General features: G+C 44.8%; 2 protein-coding genes and 1 long non-coding RNA gene across 4 annotated transcripts in view; 1 reads left to right on the forward strand and 2 right to left on the reverse strand.

The window, feature by feature from the left end:
• Nucleotides 1–22,840, forward strand: part of LOC128840410 (uncharacterized) — a 61,389-nt gene extending 38,549 nt beyond the window's left edge. For both annotated transcript variants that reach the window (XR_008445647.1, XR_008445648.1), the window contains 2 exons: nucleotides 8,782–8,832; nucleotides 21,891–22,840. This is a non-coding gene — a long non-coding RNA (uncharacterized LOC128840410). The remainder of the gene's footprint in view (nucleotides 1–8,781; nucleotides 8,833–21,890) is intronic.
• Nucleotides 1–23,100, reverse strand: part of LOC128840391 (uncharacterized) — a 61,883-nt gene that overhangs the window by 22,726 nt on the left and 16,057 nt on the right. The window contains exons 8-13 of the mRNA XM_054034295.1: nucleotides 22,847–22,988; nucleotides 11,919–11,960; nucleotides 11,171–11,198; nucleotides 8,997–9,071; nucleotides 7,721–7,854; nucleotides 5,290–5,476 (exon numbers count right to left, since the gene is read on the reverse strand). Of these exons, the coding sequence (XP_053890270.1) occupies nucleotides 5,290–5,476; nucleotides 7,721–7,854; nucleotides 8,997–9,071; nucleotides 11,171–11,198; nucleotides 11,919–11,960; nucleotides 22,847–22,988 (608 nt within the window). The remainder of the gene's footprint in view (nucleotides 1–5,289; nucleotides 5,477–7,720; nucleotides 7,855–8,996; nucleotides 9,072–11,170; nucleotides 11,199–11,918; nucleotides 11,961–22,846; nucleotides 22,989–23,100) is intronic.
• Nucleotides 14,369–16,754, reverse strand: LOC128840403 (myb/SANT-like DNA-binding domain-containing protein 2). Its single transcript, XM_054034320.1, has 2 exons — nucleotides 15,943–16,754; nucleotides 14,369–14,876 (listed from the first exon to the last, which is right to left on the reverse strand). Exons 1-2 carry the CDS (start codon nucleotides 16,490–16,492, stop codon nucleotides 14,839–14,841), a joined length of 588 nt encoding a protein of 195 aa, XP_053890295.1. The 5' UTR covers nucleotides 16,493–16,754; the 3' UTR covers nucleotides 14,369–14,838.

The following is a 23,100-nucleotide window of genomic DNA, read 5'->3' on the forward strand; positions in this document are numbered from 1 at the left end:
AGCGCCAAGGGAGACCATGCGGAAGCGGGCCTTCACTAAGAATTTGTTTAGTCTGCGCAGGTCCAGAATGGGGCGGAGACCCCCTTTTGCTTTGGGGATAAGGAAATATCTGGAGTAGAACCCTTTCCCTCTTAGGTCTGGGGGGACCTCTTCCACCGCCCCTGCCCTGAGAAGGGCCTGAACCTCCTGCATCAGGAGTTCCTCGTGAGAAGGGTCCCTGAAGAGGGATGGGGATCGGGGGTGGAAGGGAGGGGGCGAGGAGAACTGAAGCGTGTATCCCAACTCCACCGTGCGAAGGACCCAATGGTCCGATGTTATATGGGACCATGCACGGTAGAAATGGGACAAATGGTCCATGAAACATAGGGGAGGATTTGGTGCGAGGCTTGGTGCGCTGTCCTCGATCACATCTTCAAAATCCCTGTTTGTTGCTGGGCTGTGGCTTGCCCTGGCCCTGGCCTTGGTTAGGCGTGTTGTTTCGCCTACGCCTGTTGTCTCTGCCCCTTCTGTGGTAAGGTTCCTGCCTGGGGTGAGGGTGGTACTGCCTCTGTTGCAGTGGCTGGGGCTTAAAAGGCTACCTCTGTGTAGCCGTGGTGTGCATTCCCAACAACTTGAGGGTTGCCCAGGAGCCTTTGAGGCTATGCAGTCTGGTGTCTGTTTGGTCCGAGAATAAGCCGAACGGGAGGTCTTGTAAGGTGTTTTGCACCTCTGGTGGAAGGCCTGAAGCCTGCAGCCACGCCGAGCATCTCATCACCACCCCCGACGCGATTGTCCTGGCAGCCGCGTCCGCTGAGTCAAGGGAGGCCTGCAGAGAGGTTTTGGCCACCACCTTCCCTTCGTCCACGATGGCTGTGAACTCGGGTTGTGAGCCCTAAGGCAGGGAGTCCTTAAACTTGAAGACTGATGCCCAAGAGTTAAAATTGTATCTGTTCAGGATTGCCTGCTGATTTTCGATCCTCAATTGGAGGCCCCCCAGATGAGTAGATCTTTCTCCCAAACAAGTCCAAGCGCGTTGCTTCCTTGGCCTTGGGGGCCGGGGCTTGTTGTCCATGCCACTCTCGTTCGTTGACCGTGGATATGACCAGCGAACAAGGCATCGGGTGACAGAAGAGGAAGTCGAACCCTTTGGAGGGAGCAAAGTACTTCCTCTCTATGCCTTTTGCTGTTGGTGCACTGAAGGCTGGCGTTTGCCATATTGTCTTATAATTAGACTGTATTGTTTTTATGAGCGGGAGCGCAATTCTGGAGGGGCCTTCAGGACTTAAGATGTTCACCATGGGATCCTCCTGCTCTATCATCTTCTCAGCCTGAAAGTCCAAATTGAGGGCTACCCTGCGGAGAAGTTCTTGATGTGCCCAATGGTCAAAGGGGGAGGACCTGATACTGCCGTGCCCGCCACGGCCTCATCTGGCAAGGACGAAGAAGTTAAGGCCTTCTGTGCTTCTTCCTCTAGCCCTTCCTGTGGCTCCTCACAGGGTGGGGGCTCCTCTGGGGTCTGTCCTACCGAGCGTGCTTGAGAGGGTACCAGGCTCGGTGCCGTGTCGGCTCTCTCTTGCTCAGGCGGTCTGGAGACCGTGGCCTTCTTGTGAGAGGAGGGGCGTCCATGCGGGGAGCGGGACTGATGCCCTGAGTGGCCGGATCTCGAGGTTCTGGAGGGGGGGGCCTTGGTGCTGGTGGTAGGCACTTGGAGTCCAGAATGGCCACTGTCCTGGCAGGCCCCACTGTGGGTGCCAAGGGGTTTGGTGCTCCCTGCTGGCTGGTGCCCTGTGGGTATACCTGCTGGAGCGGCCTGAGTCCGCCTCTGAAACCAGGGACGGCGACCTCGAGGGCCACGGTGGTGCCGTGGAACGGTGCCGGTCAGGGACCGGACAGCGGTGCATTCTTGACCAGGACCAGGATCGGGAGTGGCGCCTTGTCGACCGGGACTGGGATCGGTACCGGTGCCCTCAGGACCAGGAACGACTGCTAGTGGTCGACCCCGGGGATCGTGGCATTGAAATGTCCCGGTGCCTGTCCGGAGAAGGAGCCAGGGAACGTTGGGTCGGTGCCGAGCATGGGCTAGGGCCAGATGACTTTGAGGCTCTCTGCGCCGGGGGCAGCCGGGAGTCCACGGAGGCGGAGCTCGACCGGGACCGGCGCCATGAGCGGTGCCGAGATGGTGACCTTGGTGGGCGCATCATTGCCGGTTTGCCTCTGGATGGCAGTCTCGGTGTCGGCGCCGGATGCTTGTCCTTGGCCAAGAGGGGGCTCATCATGGACAATTCAATTAGGTCCCTTGCTGCCTCAAACGTGTCCGGCGTGGAGGGCTGTCAAGGCTGTATCCCCACTTTGAACTTTAGGGTACAAATGTAGGGGCCTGCATGAAAACTTCTAAGCTTAACTACCAGCTTAGCTCTGGTCCACTGCCACCATCCCAAGGCTAATTTCCTTCCCTGGGTAGCCTTGAGAGACCTTCACCAATTCCCTGGTGAATACAGATCCAAACCCCTTGGATCTTAAAACAAGGAGAAATTAACCATTCCCCCTCCTTCCTCCCACCAACTCCTGGTGAATACAGATCCAACCCCCTTGGATCTAAAAACAAGGAAAAATCATTCAGGTTCTTAAAAAGAAGGCTTTTAATTAAAGAAAAAGGTAAAAATCATCTCTGTAAAATCAGTATGGAAATTAACCTTACAGGGTAATCAAACTTAAAGATCTCAGAGGACTCCCCTCTAGTCTTAGGTTCAAAGTACAGCTAACAAAGATAAACACTCTAGTAAAAGGTACATTTACAAGTTGAGAAAACAAAGGAAAACTAACACGCCTTGCCTGGCTATTTACTTACAAGTTTGAAATAGGAGAGACTTGTTTAGAAAGATGTGAAGAACCTGGATTGATGTCTGGTCCCTCTCAGTTCCGAGAGCGAACACACTCCCAAACAAAGAACACAAACAAAAACCTTCCCCCCCCAAGATTTGAAAGTATCTTGTCCCCTTATTGGTCCTTTAGGTCAGATGCCAGCCAGGTTACCTGAGCTTCTTAACCCTTTACAGGGAAAAGGATTTTGGAGTCTCTGGCCAGGAGGGATTTTATAGTACTGTACACAGGACAGCTGTTACCCTTCCCTTTATAGTTATGACAAGGGCTGTTCCAGGAGCTCCTCCAGCCCTTCCTCCTTACTTGAGGCGCTTTATCCCAGGGCTCGATGGGCCTTTCGGCGCCGGAGCCACTGGCACTGGAATCTGTCCTGGGGCAGCAGTGCCCTTTCGCGCACTCGAGTCCTTCACGGGCACTACCTTCTTATGTGGGGAGTGCCCTCAGGCCTTGGGTTGGCCCTTCGATTGGGTCGGTGAAGACGACCGGTGCTGGGGCCGGTCTTGTTGTCTCGGAGCCGTAGGCTTAGGGTGCCCCAGCGGTGCTGGATCACAAACCGATGCCGGGGCACTCCGCACTGAGGCTGATGGTGCCGCGGTCGGATGACTCGAAGTGGAGGGCTGTAATGCAGCCTCCATGAGTAGCTGTTTAAGCCGAAAGTCTCTCTCTTTCTTAGTTTTTGGCTTGAAAGCCTTACAGATCTTGCAGCGCTCTTTCTGATGCGATTCCCCCAGGCAATGGAGACACGAGTCGTGGGGATTGCTAATCGGCATAGACTTGCGGCACACGGACGGTAAGAAGGAACTGAGGGAGGGTTGGGTCGGCAGGGGTATATATGCGCTAGAGCGGCCCAACGGGAGCCACTGAGGGAAAAAGTTTCCGACGTCCGTGCATGCGACGCGCGCACACCTAATGTGTAATGGACGTGAACAATCACTCGAAGAAGAAATTAACAGCTATGTCATTAACATCTTCCTATTAATCTCAGACATAATACATCCTCTTCACTGAACACATTCAGTAAATTGAAAACATAGCTCAATCAACAATAAAACAGAAATTTCACCCTTGAAGCAAAACAAATTATTATTAATAGACATTTTAAAAATTGACATCTTTTGAATTACAGACATAATATGAAACCAGGAACTTATTTTGTCATATTTATTTTAAGAACTTTGTTGCCACTGTAAATGGAAATCTCAATACGACCCTAAAGATGGAACTGCCCACACATATAAATAATCCATTTTAATGCTCACAGAAATGTACATTTTAAAATTAATTTCACCACTATAAATCTTAGAAACATAACTCCATTTAAAATTCAGCTTAGTCAAGTAGATCTTGATGTTTCTATTTGTTTAAAAGGTGATCACTACTTAACTGTGATTGGACTAAGGATAAAAATTATTCCTCTCTATTTAGCAAGGTGTTACCATATTACAGAATGAATCTCTTTAGACCATCCAGGAAGCACTGTTTCACGTGATGTGATTAAACTGAGTGAAACTACAGACTACTCATATTTATCAAACCAGGTGTGACTATCAAATGCTAATATTCAAAAATATTAAATGGGTTCTATATGGTTTTGTGTTTGGGTTTTGTTTTTGTTGATTAGGTTTTGTTTGTTTGTTTGTTGCAGGCAAATGCACTTTGAGTATTGAATAAATGGCAACCAAATATTTAATTATCTATTTGTCTTCTGCCTTTTTTGCTGGGCATAATTGATACATTAATTTTTCCATAGCAACACCCTCCCTTAATTTTTTATAATTATTCCTCTAGCTTTGTATTATTTTTCTTTTTCCAATCAGAGGTTATCAGTAGCTTAGCAGCTGTAAGCAGATGAGAGATGAATTTTTATTTCTTTGAGTATGACCATGTCTTCTAGGAAGCCCCAGAAGGCTTGCCAAAGGATCATTTGGTAATAATATCCAACAATTTGTATTATCAGGTTAGAAATTGCATCCTAATACTCTCTAATGACTGGACATGTCCATCATATATGCATAAAATCTTTCTGTCACCACAATTTCTACAACATTTATTCCCATACATCCTCTCTCTATTTTTAACCTGACGGGAAACCTTAAAAAAACAAAACAACACTTTTCTAACCTGAGCCTCCAGCAGGCCACCTCTGGTCAGAGTTAAGGTTTCAGTTTCAGTTTTAATTTGACTCATTTACTTGCTCATTTTCAATACAGGATTGTGGTACGAAAGTTAATTGAGGAGGACAGGATGACTTACCTCTTTAGCTAAACCATCACTCAACAATAGGATGAATTATTCAGCAGAAGACATGAGGGAATGGGAAAAGAGTAGAGAGGAAAGGAAGTAACCCTTGACATCACTATTTTATCAGCCTGTGAGTCTTTCACGGGTATGATGCCAGTTAGTTACAAGTACTGTATCTCTGATACTGACCTTGAATCAAAAGTTTTGCACAACTGATGCAAGGCATTCGAGACAGGTAAACTTCACAGCATCTCAGTGCATTTGGAAACCTTAACAATGCTTTTGGCACAGCATGAAGATCCTCAGTGGAGCAGTCCATTGTGATAATCCTTTTCGGTTTGTTAGCTTCACAGATGACAATTCCAGTTTTGAAAAACTACAAAAAAATGTTTTTACAATGTCTTTAAAACAAATAAAAGAAAATATTTCTTCACACAACGCACAGTCAACCTGTGGAACTCTTTGCCAGCGGATGTTGTGAAGGCCAAGACTATAACAGGGTTCAAAAAAGAACTAGATAAATTCATGGAGGATAGGTCTATCAATGGCTATTAGCCAGGATGGGCAGTGATGGTGTCCCTAGCTTCTGTTTGCCAGAAGCTGGGAATGGGTGACAGGGAATGGATCACTTGATGATTACCTGTTTTGTTCATTCCCTCTGGGGCACCTGGTATTGGCCACTGTTGGAAGACAGGTTACTGAGCTAGATGGACCTTTGGTCTGACCCAGTATGGCCGTTCTTACGTTCTTATGTTTAAGCCTGCCAATTAAAACAGGGGATGGCAATATCCATTTCACCAAAGCAAACTGCTTGCAACACTTCCTTTTGAGTGGGGGCATGTGCAGCCAGCTAGCAGAACACAGAAAATGTTTGGGATTGACTGGGAAGGTGGTGGGTCTAACGTACCCAGGAGATCTGCTGATTCAGTGCCTCTCCGGGGAAATCTCCATTAGGGCTTGTCTTCACTGCAACAGTTAGTTCAAGTGTACTCAAATTACTGCACTTGAGCTTGCCTAGTTTAAATGCAAGTGACCACACTTCAAAACAACACTGGAGTTACACCGAGTGATCTGACTGGCAGCACAGATAATTGAATTAGCTGCTGATGCGTTATTATAACTCAAGAGGTTGCATCCCCACTGCATTACTAGTTTGAGCTTCACTCCAGCATCACTTGAGTTTCAACTCACCATTAGCTAGATGCGTCAGCTAGTTTGATCTTAAAGCACTACTTAACTCAAGCAAGAGCCTGGTGTGTGAATGGGAGTCGAGTTAGGGGTATCACTCAAGTTGTAACTCAAGCTCAATGTGCTGTGAAGACACACCCTCAGTCCTAGCTAGAATTATGCTTGCTCCCCATGGTGAATCACATGCAGGAAAGTAGAAGTTGTATGACTGACTGCTTTCCAATATGGTGAACCCTCCCCCAGAGCAACTGCCCCTTGAGGTGCAATTTACATCCTCTGCAACTGCAGGGATGAAACAAGCACAATAATTTCACTGCAGGACCAAACAAGAAAATATTGGCTAAGGGACCATATTTTAAATAGAGGTAAGTGAGATTAAAAATATAGGTAAGAATTATATATTTTAGTATTACTTCTTTTAAAGCTTTCTTCAGTATGAAAGTCTTGCTTCTATATTTCTGTCCTTGAAAACTAAGGCCGACTATGCTACAAACTTAAGTCTTCTAAGAGCCAAATGTTATCAAATATATTATTGGTATTATTTAACATTTATATTGCTGTGGTACCCAATGACCTCAACAAAGTGGAACTCCATTGCACCAGGCTCTGTGCGAACATATAACACATATCAATCCCCAGCCCAAAGAGCTTACCCTGGACATTTTTAATAAGGATAATTAGTGAGAAGGAAGGAAAGTAGTCCTTCTGTCAGGAAATTCTTCTCCAGACAGACACACAGATCCATCAATATCCGTAAGGATAGATGGGAACTGCAATAATTTAGTACTAATATAGCCAAACTATTCTGCTTACTACTCCTAGTTCTGCAGCACCACATTAAACAATATCAGAACATCCTAGACAATGTCACATATAGAATTCCTGATTTGGGGGGCTGATTTTTGTGCTTGTGAAAATGAGGAACTATCAGAGTTGGCTTGAGGCAGATACTTTCTCTGCAAGCCTTCTGTACACAAGTGACAGTGCACTTCAACCCCAACCTGCAAAATCTCTGCTCATCCAGTTCTGAACTACTTTAAAACAGACACTACCAACTGTGCTGTGTGCTTGTTTTATGATATACCAAATTTGGACTATGATGAGATCATGTAAGACTAAACATTACATGACCACGTGAAAACACTAAGATTTGGAAACCACTTCACTCGTATGAAATCTTTACCAGATAATGTTGTGATATTTTTAAAGGCTATTCCACCACTGTTGGCTGGCATAGGGACCGAGTATTTATGCAATTTGGAAAAATAAAAGGAGTTTTTGATTTATCAGAACTTCTTGGACATTTTGCATATTGTAGGTTAAAATTCTAACCAATCAAAATCATAATCAGCAATATGTAATAGTCAAAATCCTAATTAATATCATGGCCTCTCTTATTCTGCATAATAGATACTGAATTCACTCAACTCACTTTTAAGATATTTGAGGTTTTTTGTTTGTTACCAACATATTTACATCTTGGCTCTTGACAGTTTGGTGAATTTTCCATATGGAGTGCTAAGAAGATGCACAAGTCTTCTTTATTTGGTAGACGAGAAGGAGGACCTGAAGAAAAAAGTGGAATTAGAAACTAGTTCATCAAAACAAGCATGGAGCAAAAGCAGCAAATGGAGTAAATGTAAAATAACCAATGGGACTGAGCTACAGAGGATAATTCCCAAACTATGCAGTCTCTGGTTAAAACGAATGCTGCTGTACTTTTCGTTTCTATGTGTATTAAAATAAAGAACTATATCCTAAAACCACATTAAAATTTGGTCCACCTGACACTCTGTGAGAATCCTCATTCTTGAACTTTCCTGATCCCGAGATCAATCTGTGCCTCTCCAGTCCCTGCTGTAAATTACACTGGCCGTTCCAGCAGCTGGGGATTGCCAATGTGCAATGATACCCTAGTCTTGCTCCCTTCTCTGGCTACTCTGCCGGTATCTGCTGAAGGGAGAGTAACTCCTATGCCTGCCCCTTCCTTTGGCTGGCACAAGGAGTGACTTCCATTGACTTCAACAGGCTTTGTATCAGGCCCAAAGCAGATATCCTATACCTGGGACAGCCTTTTCCTTATTCACTCAACTTCACGTTCCTCTCCAAAACTCATTTATTTCAGCTACCATACTGCCATTTATCTTCTCTTTGATGCTATATGTCCTTCTCTGTTACCTGAATATTATTTAAATAAATAACTCATAATTAATACAAATAATATAAAATAAGACAATTTATACAATGAGCTTTACTTAAAAACAACACTCTCCCAAAAGCTATATTTCCTTCCCGTCCAGTACTGTTGTGTCGATCCCCCTCCCCACAATGATCTGTTGTCACTTTCCATTTCATTACCTGTGTATTTTAGGTTGTAAGATCTCAGGGACCTTACGTCTGTACATGTCTGTAAAGCGTCAGTGGCACAGCAGTAGTGCTATACAAACAACAACCCATACTATCAGAACAATAACTTTATTTCTATTATTATAGGAAGAGAGGTCCAGAAGTGGAATAGCATGGAAATTTCAAATTAAGACTCAGGTATGTTGCTGGAGATTGATGTTAGAAGTATGCAAATTGCCTGCCCGCACTATGGCTCATGACTTTCAGAACAATTAAATCTATTCAAACATCTTAAAGAAAAAAGAATTATGTAAGCCAAGAAATAAGAATATATGCGCAAGTTTGATGAATATTTTTTTTGCCTTTATCATTCTTTCTTTCTGTTTCTTCTCCATCTCTTTTTTCTGAATTCTCTGTTTGTTTACTGAGGGGGGAAGCTGGAGGATAAAAGAAAAAGAAAAAGTTTAAATCAGGAATGGTGCATTGGATTTGCTCTGGTGAGGTTTAGTAATCGATGGGGTCCCATCTATTACCATGAATGGCACCAGATCCCTGCTCACTACAAAAGGGAGAGGGTGGGGTATCTCAGGATCAGTTTACTACAATATTTGATAAACAAGATATTAAAATCTGGTTGATATTTGGATCCAAAGGTCCTTCTACCCAGGCAAAATTCAGATTTGTCAATGCTTATCATGAAAAAAATCAAGACAAAAATGTGAACCATAGTACAAGATACAGGGGAGCAAGATCATTATCATCATTGCACAGAAAAGACCTTAGACAGACCAAGTCATCCTCAAACGATCAGAGTGAGAGCCTTGAACTTCTCCTGTCCCAATCTTGTCAATTCTAGCTCCTCTATTGTCCCCCTTGTCAGTCATTCTCTTCTTTTGAACAACAACCCAGCCAACTCTTTTTACTTTTCCCTCTCCATACTGCTGCTGTCTATTGACCAGCTGACTCCCCTGCATCCACCTTCCCCACTGACTTCAACTCCTGGCTTTCATTCCTCCTCACACTGGAATCCCCTACTCTCATATTTGGTTACTTTAATTTCCATACTCATGTCCCAGCTTACCTTTCAGCCTCCTGCCTTCTTGCCCTCACTTCTTTGTTTGACTTGCACCTATGGATCGACTCCCTTACTCATCAAAATGGCCAGTCTCTGTTCCCTCTCTCTTCCTTTCCCCGCTTATCCCCAGTACATCCTCCCCCGTCACAGACTGTGAAACACCACCTGTCTTTCTTTTCCAACCTCTCTTTCTGCCCAAAGGACCCATACCTTTATTATTCTAACCTCTCTTGCCCAGCTCTCATGCTGTCACCCCTTCTCTCACTCTTTTCAACAACTCACTCTCATCAGTTTCCTTTCCCTCCCTATATAAACATACTTTTATCTTCTCCATCTTAAAATACTTGACCCTTTCTCCCACTCATACCCAACATCTCTTCTCCCCTTCATCTCCAGATACACTGAACGTGTTGTCCACAACTGCTGTCTGGAGCTTCTTTCTTCCAATTCCATTCTTGGTTCTTCTCAAGTCTGGTTTCCACCCTCATTAAAGGCAACAGGACTTAGACTCTCTATGTTTATGTCACTTTTGAAAATGGGACTTAGGCATTTTTTATAATTTCACGCATATTTCAGGATGTATGTTTGCTCTTGCTTAAATCAAAGGGACTAAACTATAACAAGTATCATACCTAAGGGAGACTGTGTATTCTTAGAATAGGCATACACTATCCTGCTTAACATCTGTCATTTATTTTTTATTGGTATTCTAACTCTAATAAACAACGTTTTATGTAAGATAATTTTAGTATTGGCTGTTATTTTATAATAAGGGGCCTGATTCATTCCATTACCCTAGTGTTACTCCACTGACTTCAGTGGATTTATACCAGCATAAAATGAATGTAGTAGGCTGAAGAATCAAGCCCAAGGAATCCAAGCTGTTCTCAGAGAAAAGAAAAACAAAACGCAGGATTCAGATCAGCCTATTTAGCACCAGAGGAAACCACCTAAACACACATCAAAGGCATGAGAATTAGAAGCCTATGTCCAAAATGAAATTTTCATTTCATTTTCATTTGAGTAACAAAGAAAGACTAAAGACCAAAAGGGATTCCAAAGACTGGTGATCGAAAGACACCTTCTATTTTGTAAATTTATTATTCATTTTGCACATTCCTACAGCTAATCTAAGGCCCATTAACACATCCAGAAAACTGGGCCACTTATGGTGCAGAGAGCAGGATTCTTGTACACGTCAGCCTGTTGTTCATTCAGAAGTATTAAACCAGCAAGTAGAGTGGTAGGATGCAGATATTTGAATTGTATGGCTCTGAACCAAAATAGAGCTAATAGGTCTAATTTAAGGACTCACAACTGAAAATTGTGTTTGTTATATAAAGGGGCCTATTCCAATATGTTATGACATGATAGAAGTGTTTTTAAATAAACTGAGTAATAATAAAATACCAAATTTAGCAACCTTAAGATACAATGTTCAACTGTATGTAGTTATCTTACCAGAACATTCCGCATATTGAGGTTTCCACTGTTGAAAAACAGAAGGAATTTATGCAAAGCACAGTCCCAAATAATTTTTTTGCATAGTTCTTTTTCTGACCACAGCTGCCTTTATTCATCCTAGTTATTCATTAGATCTGTCCAGGGAATTTCTTGGGACATCAGACAATTCTGGGTACCTTTACCCATACCTACATCCCATCTGTGTCATTATTTCATTCCTAAAGCTCTCAGTCTATTGGGGCAAGGCAAGCTCCAGGTCAAAAAGCTACCTTTATATCAGTATTTATCTAATTTGTCACTACCTCTGTCTGTCCCATTTCTCTTTCCTCCCCCAAACTCTGATCCCTTTACCGCTATCAAACATGTTTAATAAATCTTAATTCTTTAAGTAACATTGTTTTCCTCCTCTGGTGCTACTCCTGACATTTCTTTTTGTTGGTGCTTTGTTTCCCACTCTATCCCTGACTGGATGACTCCCAAACCCACAATGAGCTTTCAAGAAAGCCACCAAACACCTCCATTATGAACACTAGTTTGAATACATATTTACATAAGTATGCTTCTCAGTTTCTTGTTTGATGAACTTTCTTACAAACCAAAATTAGCTTGGATAAACATTTAGCATAAGGAAATTTAAGTAGTTTTGAGCAACATCAAAGTGAATTTGATTTTATTAAATGAATGTTCGTGAATACTTTTTTTGCAACGTTTTCCTTGTTCTATACTCCTCAATAAGGATACATACCTGATAATATTCAAAGTTGCTCTTTAAAGAACCTGTGGAGTCCTGAAAAGGAAAAAAAAATTTTTTTTTAAATACACATATATCTCTGGCCAATAGAAAAATGTGGTCTTATTTGTGAATATTTTTTCTAGAATTCTCCATTTCTGGTAATCTTTACAATATGCATATTCTCATTTCTCCTATTAATTGGAGGCAGACCAGATATCTGGATGTAAGCCAGGCTTAGGACAACTCCCCAAAAAGAATTCTCCAGAACTATAGTTTCCAAAACTGAAAAATACTAACTATATAAAAGTTAACAAGTCACCTCAAGCCATTTGCAATAGAGCCAAGGAAAGAAATATAAGTATTTCCTTGAAGGAAATGGTCCTCCATTTCAAGTTACTCAGCAAATGAGTAATGGCCAGAAAAACTCTGGATACAATACAATGCTCCAAGGGAAGGCCAGACTGTCAGATACGGAAGGTTCAAGAAAGCACGTTCACTTGCATGATCAAATTTTCAATTCTTTGTTTTCCTTTTGTCCAACAGTCTTTAAAGTGAGATGTAGAAAGCACTTGTAAAGTGTAAAAACAATGAAGAATCCTTGTGGCACCTTAGAGACTAACAACTTTATAGTCTCCAAGAGTATGTCTACACTACGGGATTAATCCGAATTTATATAATTTGAATTTTGGAAACAGATTGTATAAAGTTGAATGTATGCGGCCACACTAAGCACTTTAATTCGGTGGTGTGCGTCCATATACCGGGGCTAGCGTCGATTACTGGAGCATTGCACTGTGGGTAGCTATCCCATAGCTATCCCATAGTTCCCGCAGTCTCCTCCGCCCATTGGAATTCTGGGTTGAGATCCCAATGCCTGATAGGGCCAAAAATATTGTCGCAGGTGGTTCTGGGTATATCCTCCCCCCTCTCCAGGGAAGCAACGGCAGACAACCGTTTCGCGCCTTTTTCCTGGGTGAACAGTGCAGACGCCATACCATGGCAAGCATGGAGCCCGCTCAACTCAAGACAGCAGTCATGAACATTGTAAACATCTTGCACATTATTGTGCAGTTTATGCTGAACCAGAACCTGCAAAACCAGGCGGCGAGGAACAGGCTACAGCAGCGCAGCGGCGAGAGTGATGAGGATATGGACATGGAATTCTATCAAACCGCGGGACCTGGTGCTTTGGAGATCATGCTGTTAATGGGGCAGGTTATAGCCGTGGAACGCCGATTCTGGGCCCGGGAAACGAGCACAGACTGGTGGGACCGCATAATGTTGCAGGTGTGGGACGATTCCCAGTGGCTGTGAAACTTTTGCATGCGTAAGGGCACTTTCTTGGAACTTTGTGACTTGCTTTCCCCTGCCCTGAGGCGCCAGAATACCAAGATGAGAGCAGACCTCACAGTTGAGAAGCGAGTGGCGATAGCCCTGTGGAAGCTTGCAATGCCAGACAGCTACCGGTCAGTCGGGAATCAATTTGGAGTGGGCAAATCTACTGTGGGGGCTGCTGTGATGCAAGTAGCCAAAGCAATCACTGAGCTGCTGCTACGAAAGGTAGTGACTCTGGGAAATGTGCAGGTCATAGTGAATGGCTTTGCTGCAATGGGATTCCCTAACTGTGGTGGGGCGATAGATGGAACCCATATCCCTATCTTGGCACCGGAGCACCAGGGTACATAAACCGCAAGGGGTACTTTTCAGTGGTGCTGCAAGCACTTGTGGATCACAAGGGACGTTTCACCAACATCAACGTGGGCTGGCCGGGAAGGGTTCATGACACTCACGTCTTCAGGAACACTAATCTGTTTAAACAGCTGCAGCAAGGGACTTACTTCCCGGAGCAGAAAATAACCGTTGGGGATGTTGAAATGCCAATCGTTATTCCTGGGGACCCAGCCTACACCTTAATGCCATGGCTCATGAAGCCACACACAGGCAGCCTGGACAGGAGTCAGGAGCTGTTCAACTACAGGCTGAGCAAGTGCAGAATGGTGGTAGAATGTGCATTGGCGGTTGCTGAAGGTTGCTGGCGATCGTTACTGACTCACTCAGACCTCAGCCAAACCAATCTCCCCATTGTTATTTCTGCTTGCTGTGTGCTCCACAATCTCTGTGAAAGTAAGGGGGAGACCTTTATGGCGGGGTGGGAGGCTGAGGCAAATCGCCTGGGTGCTGATTACGCGCAGCCAGACACCAGGGCGATTAGAAGAGCACACCAGGAAGCGCTGTGCATCAGAGAAGCTTTGAAAACCAGTTTCATGACTGGCCCGGCTACAGTGTGAAATTTCTGTTTGCTTCTCCTTCATGAAAACCCGCCCCCTTTATTGACTCATTCTCTGTAAGGAACCTACCCTCCCCCTTCCCCCAGCTTGCTTTCAAAGGAAATAAAGTCACTATCATTTAAAAATCATGTATTCTTTATTAATTGATTATAAACATAGGGAGAGAACCGACAAGGTAATCTGTGAAGTTTGGGAGGAGGATAGGAGGGAAGTAAAAGGCCACTGAAAAAATTCAATATAATGACAGCCTTTTGATTGGGCTGTCCACTGGGGTGAGTGGGAGGGTGCACGGAGCCTCCCCCCCATCCGCGTTCTTACACGTCTGGGTGAGGAGGATATGGAACCTGGTGAGGGAGGTTATACAGCGGCTGCAGCGGCAGTCTGTTATCCTGCTGCCGTTCCTGAAGCTCCACCAGACCCCGGAGCATGTCCGTTTGATCATGCAGCAGCCCCAGCGTTGCAGCCTGCCACCTCTCATCTCGAGTGTCCCTCATGACCTCACGTTCACTGGCATCTTTCCTAAATTTAGATACCGTGTCCTTCCACTCATTCAAATGAGCTCTTTCATTGCGGGTGCATTCCATTATTTCCGTGAACATCTCGTCTCGCGTCCTCTTTCTCCACCGCCTTATCTGAGATAGCCTTCAGGATGGAGGAGGGAGGCTTGAAAAATTTGCAGCTGCTGGAGGGAGGGTTGAAAAAAAAGGAGAGACGGTTTTAAAATGATACATTTTACAGAACAATGCTTATACTCTTTCATGGTGAACAACACTATTCACATTACACAGCACATGTGATTTCAGTATAAGGTCGCATTTTCCATCTTAATAATGAGTGCCTGTGGTTTTGGTGTTAGAGATCACAGACACAGGTCCGGGCAACAGAATTCAGCTTGCATGCAGCCATGGTAAGCCATTGTCTTTCGGCTTCCGCGCCCTCCTTTCCCACATACCAAGCAAAGCCCGTTGACTGCTGCGGTTTTCCTGTTAACCTTCAGCAGCAGAAAACAAACTAACGCCCCCCCATCCAATTCTCTGGGATGATCGCTTTATCCCTCCCCCCACCACGTGGCTGGTATCAGGGAAGATCCCTGCAGAAACCAAACTAACCCCCCCACCCCTCCCGCCATGAATTATCTGGGATGATCACTGTACCTCTCCCCCCACCACGTGGCTGGTAACAGGGAAGATCCCTGCTAGCCAAACTCAAAAAGCTCAGGGCCAATTTCCTCCCCCCCTCTCCCCCCGCACTTGGCTAACTGCAGGGAAGGATTTCTTTTCAGCCACAGGCAAACAGCCCAGTAGGAATGGCCACCTCTGTGCCCTTAATTAAATTCCCGTATTTCAACCAGGTTACCATGAGCGATATCACTCTCCTGAGGATTACACAGTGAGATAAAGAACGGATGTTGCTTGAATGCCAGCAAACACCAGGACCATATGCTGCCAGGCTTTGTCATGCAATGATACCAGATTACTTGCTGCAAGCATGGCGTGGTCAAGTGTCCTACCATGGAGGACGGAATAAGGCTGCACTGCCCAAAAACCTTGTGGCAAGGCTTTTGGAGTACCTCCAGGAGAGCTTCATGGAGATGTCCCTGGAGGATTTCCGCTCCATCCCCAGACACGTTAACAGACTTTTCCAGTAGCTGTACTGGCCGCGAACGCATCCCAAGTCCTCAGGGCAAAGTAATCATTAAAAAACGCTTGTTTTTAAAACAAGTTTTATATTTTAAAAGATAAACTCACCTGAGGTCCCTTCCATGGGGTCATGGTCTTGGATACTGGCTTGGGAGGGTTGGGAGGGTACTTCAGTCAGGCTGAGAAAAAGATCCTGGCTGTTGGGGAGAATGGAGTGCTGGGTGCTCTCCGCAAGCTCGTCCTCCTTGTCCTCCTCCTCCTCCTCTTCCCCGTCCGCAGAATCCTCAGGTGTAGCTGATGAGACTATCCCCGACCTGGAATCCACGGTCACAGGTGGAGTAGTGGTGGCGGCCCCCCCTAGAATTGCATGCAGCTCGGCGTAGAAGCGGCATGTCCGCGGCTCTGACCCGGAGCGACCGTTTGCCTCCTTTGTTTTTTGATAGGCTTGTCTGAGCTCCTTGACTTTCACGCGGCACTGATCTGAGTCCCTATTGTGGCCCCTCTCCATCATGCCCTTGGAGATTTTTTCAAAAGTTTTGGCATTTCGTCTTTTCGAACGAAGTTCTGCTAGCATTAAATCCTCTCCCCATATAGCGATCAGATCCAGTATCTCCCGTACGGTCCAGGCTGGTGCTCTTTTTCGATTATCGGCCTGCATGGTTACCTGTGCTGATGAGCTGAGCTATCTGTGGTCACCTGTGCTCTCCACGCTGGGCAAACAGGAAATGAAATTCAAATGTTCGCGGGACTTTTCCTGTCTACCTGGCCAGTGCATCCGAGTTCAGATTGCTGTCCAGAACGGTCACAATGGTGCACTGTGGGACAGCTCCCGGAGGCCAATACCATCGAATTGCGGCCACACTAACCCTAATTCGAAATGACAATATCGATTTTGGCGCTACTCCGCTCATCAGGGTGGAGTACAGAAATCGATTTTAAGAGCCCTTTATTTTGAAATAAATGGCTTTGTTGTGTGAACGGGTGCAGGGTTAATTCGATTTAATGCTGCTAAATCCGAATTAAAGTCATAGTGTAGACCGGGCCCAAGGTGTCTCATAGACTCATAGACATTAAGGTCAGAAGGGACCATTATGATCATCTGGTCTGACCCCCTGCATGCTGCAGGCCGCAAGACCCTTCCCTGTACTCTACCGTTGAAGTCCCCAGTCCTGTGTTTTAGTGACTTCAATCGGCTGAGACCCTCCTGCTAGTGATCCCTGCCCCATGCTGCGGAGGAAGGCGAAAAACCTCCAGAGGCTCAGCCAATCTACCCTGGAGGAAAATTCCTTCCCGACCCCAAATATGGCGATCAGTAATACCCCGAGCATATAGGCAAGAGTCTCTAGCCTGACCCTTGTTGGCCATTATGTTGTTCATGTACCATTGCTTGGTTTTCCTTGGCTACTATGTTTTATCATTAAACCATTCCCTCCATAAACTTATCCAACTTAATCTTAAAACCAGACAGGTCCGTCGCCCCCACCGTTTCCCTCGGAAGGCCGTTCCAATATTTCACCCCTCTGACGGTCAGAAACCTTCGTCTAATTTCTAGCCTAAACTTCCCCCCGGCCAGTTTGTATCCATTCGTTCTCGTGTCCACATTAGTACTAAACTGGAATAATTCCTCTCCCTCCCTTGTATTAACCCCTCTGATATATTTAAAGATAGCAATCATATCCCCCCTCAGCCTTCGCTTTGTCAGACTAAACAACCCAAGCTCCTCTAATCTCTTTTCATACGACAAGTTTTCCATTCCTCTGATCATCTTAGTCGCCCTTCTCTGCACCCGTTCCAGTTTGAGTTCATCTTTTTTAAACATTGGAGACCAGAACTGCACACAGTACTCCAAATGAGGTCTCACCAGCGCCTTATACAACGGAAGCAGGACCTCCCTATCTCTACTAGATATACCTCGCCTAATACATCCCAAGACCGCATTGGCTTTTTTCACCGCCACGTCACATTGCCGACTCATAGTCATCCTGCGGTCTACAAGGACCCCTAGGTCCTTCTCCTCTTCCGTTACTTCTAACCAATGCGTCCCCATCTTGTAACTAAAATTGTTATTATTCGTCCCCAAGTGCATAACCTTACACTTTTTACTATTAAATTTCATCCTATTTCTAATACTCCAATTCACAAGCTCATTCAAGTCTCCCTGCAGAGTATCCCTATCCTCCTCCGAGTTTGCAACTCCTCCCACCTTCGTATCATCCGCAAACTTTATCAGCCCACTCTTGCAATCTGTCCCGAGGTCAGTTATAAATAGATTAAATAAGATGGGTCCCAAAACCGAACCTTGAGGCACTCCACTAGTAACCTCCCTCCAACCCAACAATTCACCCTTTAATACGACCCGCTGCATTCTCCCCATTAACCAATTCCCTATCCACCTCTGGATTTTCATATCGATCCCCATGTTTTTCATTTTAACCAATAGTTCCTCATGGGGTACTGTATCAAACGCTTTACTGAAATCCAGGTAAATTAGGTCCACCGCATTTCCCTTATCTAATAAGTCCGTTACTTTCTCAAAGAAGGAGATCAGATTCGTTTGGCACGATCTGCCCTTCGTAAAACCATGCTGTAATTTATCGCATTTGCCATTAACTTCAAGGTCCTCAACTAGTTTCTCTTTCAGAATCTTCTCCAGCACCTTGCACACTACTGATGTTAAACTAACAGGCCTATAGTTACCCGGGTCACTTTTTTTCCCTTTCTTGAAAATAGGAACCACATTGGCTATTCTCCAGTCTAACGGGACTACCCCCGAGTTTACAGATTCATTAAATATAGTCGCTACTGGGCCTGCTATTTCCCGCGCCAATTCCTTCAATATTCTCGGATGAAGATCATCCGGTCCACCCGACTTAGTCCCATTAAGGCGTTCTAGTTTTGTTTCTACCTCGGATGTGGTAATCCCCCATCCCGTATGCCCCTCTGTAACGGTGCTAGTATCCCTAATACCTTCATTGGCCTCATTAAACACCGATGCAAAATATTCATTGAGATATTGTGCCATGCCTAGATTATCTTTAATCTCCTCTCCGGCTATAGTCTTCAGCGGTCCCACTTCTTCTTTCTTTGCTTTCTTCCTATTTATATGGCTGTAAAACCTCTTGCTATTACTTTTAATTCCCCTCGCTAAGTCCAACTCTTCCTGGCCTTTGGCCTTTCTCACTCTATCTCTACATTCTCTAACTTCGCTAAGGTAAGTTTCCTTACTGATCCCTCCCCTCTTCCACTCTTTGTACGCTTTCTGTTTTTTCCTAATCGCCCCTTTCAGCCGGTCGCTCATCCAGCTCGGTCTAAGTCTCTTGCTTAGTAATCTTTTTCCCTTTTTGGGGATACAGGCCTCTGACAGCTCTTGCATCTTTAACTTAAAGTAATCCCAGGCTTCTTCTGCCTTTAGGTCCCTTAATACGTTTGCCCAATCCACTTCCCTTACCAGTCCCCTTAATTTGTTAAAATTGGCCTTTTTAAAATTATAAACCCTAGTCTTTGACTTAATTCTGGTACTCTTTCCATTTAGTTTAAAGCGAATTAGCTCATGATCACTGGAGCCCAAGTTGTCCCCCACTACCACTTCCTCAACAAGGTCCTCACTACTTACCAGAATCAAATCTAAAATGGCCTCCCCCCTCGTCGGCTCAGCTACCACTTGATAAAGGAATTGATCCGCAAGCACATCTAGGAACATCTGAGCCCTATTATTGCTACTAGCGTTTGTTCCCCAATCGATATCCGGGAAGTTAAAGTCCCCCATAATTACACAGTTTCTATTAGTATTTACCTCCCTTAATACATTAAACAATTCCTTATCCATATCCTGGGTCGATCCCGGCGGTCTATAGCACACCCCAAGCACTATCCCCGGAGAGGCTCTAGTAGTACTTTTACCCAGCTTGAGTATCGCCCAGACGGACTCTGTATTATCTATTCCATCCACTATTATTTCTTCACAGCTTAATTCACTATTGACATACAATGCCACCCCCCCCCCTTTACCTTTATCCCGGTCTTTCCTAAACAGCGCATACCCCTCCATACCTGCGTTCCAGTCGTGACTGCCATTCCACCACGTTTCAGTTATTCCTACGATATCCGGTTTCAATTCTCGGACCAAGAGCTCCAATTCCTTCATTTTATTACCTAGGCTTCTCGCATTGGTGTACAAACAGCCTAATATATGTTGTTTAGCCTGTCTCCCATTACTAGCACTGTATGTTGCGCTCCTCTTTGTGTTCGTCCCCCCTGTCCCTCCTATGTCCAATCTCATTTCCCCGGCTATGTCTCCTCTTATTACACTCAGCTTTTCAATACCGGAAACTGGCGTGGAGATTAACTGTGCATCTCCCAACCATCTCCCCAAACTTCCTAGTTTAAAGCTCTTTTGATAAGATGAGCCAGCCTCCCTCCCAGAAGTCTATTTCCTTCCCTACTCAGGTGAAGCCCATCCCGCGAGAACAGGTGTCTGTCCCCGAAAGCCTCCCAGTGGCCATACATCCCAAAGCCCTCCTTATAGCACCACTCCCTTAGCCAACTATTTATCCTCGCAATCCTATCAGCCCTTTGCTGCCCTTCCCTCGGAACAGGCAGAATCCCACTAAAGATAACCTGAGCCTCTATCTCCTTGAGAGTCTTCCCTAGCCTGGCATAATCTCCCTTGATTCTCTCTAACGAGAACCTAGCCGTGTCATTCGTTCCCACATGAAGGATTATCAAGGGGTTCTTACCTGCTCCTTTCAGGATCCTTTTCAACCGCAGGTCCACATCGCGTATCTTTGCGCCCGGTAGACAGCACACCCTTCTGTTCTCCGGGTCTGCCCTGGTCACAGGCCTGTCCAATCTCCTCAGTAAAGAGTCTCCAATTACATACACCTGCCGTCGCCTGGCAACAGTGCGATCTAGTAATCTAGTCTCCGATCCCTCTAGTCCTGACCTGTGTCTGCTCCTCGTTGTATTTGCTTATACAGACTAACACGGCTACCACTCTGAAACTTGTAAAGTGTAGTAAGCAAGAGCACCCTCTGGACTTTTACTGTGCAGCAGCAGTGTGCACACAGGATGTTGCACTGCACAGCAAAACGAGTGCACTGCAGATTCACACCCTAGCTTGCCACACTGTAATGTCATGTGTAGACAAGCCCTAAGTCTGCTCCTCTCAAGTCTTTGAATGGGAGTTAAGCTGAATTTCTACACATTCACTTTCAGACCCAGGTTCTGGAACAGGTAAAGGCATAACTATGGCATCTGACACCTGATGAGGCGTCCTTCCTTGAACTAGACAGTTATTCACGTAAGGATTTTTTTAGATGTGCAGTAGTGACTGTTACAACCTTGTTAAAAGCCCTCAGTGCAGTCAATAGCTGGAAGGCCTACCACAAACCTTAGGTACCTCTGGTTCTATGGAATTATGTATATATGAAAGTACACATTTTGGAAATCAAGAGATGCAAACTAGTACCCTGGATCCAGAGAGGGAACTATCCTGAACTTCAACTTGCATATGAATCTGTTGAGCTTTCTTAAGTCCTAGATGGGCCACCATCTTTCTTTCCTCTTTGGAATAAGGAAGTATTTGCTGTAAAACCCTTTTGCTGGTAATTTAAAGGTACCCTTTCTATAATTCCAAGAGAAAGAAGCGAGAGGACATCCTGGTGTAATAGGTCCTCATGAGATTCGTCCCTGGAAAGGGCCAGGGAAGGTGGGATGGGAATAGGCACCCTGTGAAACTGGATAGAATATCCTATTGTAATAATATCATGACCCATTGGTCTGGAGTTATGGAAGACCAGGCATGCCTGAAAAGGGGCAAATGGTCACAAAGGAAGGGTTGGTGGCTCTGGATCCAAAGGGATAAGGTGCATGTCTTGACAGTCCTATCAAAATGAATGTTTTGGCTCCAATGCAGACTGTGATACATAAGCTTCAGAGGTACCTTCTCTTATGCTAATGCTGCCACTGGAAGGCTCAGTCAATCTTTGGTGAGAGAAGGGAGCTGGAGCTGAGCTCTGTGGGGCATACAATTTCTGCCTGATTTTTTTTTCTTTTAGGGGCAGGTTTATAGAACCCGAGAGAGCTAGGAGTCACTCGAGAAGCTTTCAATGTATGATGGGCACCATCTGTCTTAGAGATGAACAACTCTGATTCCTGAAAAGACAAATCCTCTGCTGTAGACTGAACCTCCTGACAGTAGCCAGACCCCTACAGCCAAGATGCCCTTCTCATCATGACTGCGGTGGCCATCAATTGTGAAGTGGTGTCTGCTGCACCCAAAGCAGCCTGAAGGATGGTTCTGGCAATCAACTGTCCTTCATTTACCTTCTTTCCCTTGCATCTGGAGGCAGTTTGCCCTGAATGCTGCAAATTTCTCATAGTTCAAATAATCATATCTGGCCATGAGGGCCTGATAATTTGCAACCCTAAAGTGCAAGTAGCCAACTAATATGATTTATGGCCAAATAAATCCAGTGTTTTGTAATCAGGTTCTTTTGGTGTAGTCTTATTTTGCAGATGTGACTTTTCATCAGCAGTGTCACTACTAATGACCCAGTTGAAGAAAATTGTTGATGCCTGTGACCTAATGGAGCTGAGGATGAGGGGGTTTGGGGTGTGGGAAGGGCTCAGAGCTGGGGCAGAGGGTTGGGGTGCAGGAGGGCGTCAGGGCTCTGGTCTGGGGGTGCAGGCTCTGGGGTGGGGCCGGGATGAGGGGTTTGGAGAGTGTCCTAGAATATAGCATTTACTCCCTTTTTGGCTCCAGAAAAGTCTGGATTTAAAGGCTTTCAGGGCACAGTGAAAGCCATATTGTTTTATAATTTGTATAATTATGAATGTTTAGTATGTTGAAGGTGTTTTATATAGTGGAGATTCCTCTACTACATGATGCAGGCATGTACAAATGCTTAGGATTTTTTAAATTGAGTACGTTGATCATAAACTATAGCACTGAACAGCAAATGAATGTATAAATAAATAATTACAATAAGGTAATTGCATTGCATTAGCTTACTTGTTGGTTTGATGATGATTGTGATGATTCTTGTACGGAAACAATTTTCTTTATGCCCACAAACTGTATATAGTTCTGACATTCAGAGCAGGGCGGTTTCGTGCAATAAAGAACATCATTCTCTTCTATTTTTTTTCTGGATCTGAAAAAAAAAAAAGTAGCAGCATTTATTTTCTGCAAAAGCAAAACAAGAGATCATGGTGAGGTGTCCCTCAAATAAATCCTAGGACTTTCCCTGAAGAACCGTATTTATT

This window comes from Malaclemys terrapin, chromosome 1 (genome assembly GCF_027887155.1).
Source record: "Malaclemys terrapin pileata isolate rMalTer1 chromosome 1, rMalTer1.hap1, whole genome shotgun sequence".
Lineage (NCBI taxonomy): Eukaryota > Metazoa > Chordata > Testudines > Emydidae > Malaclemys > Malaclemys terrapin.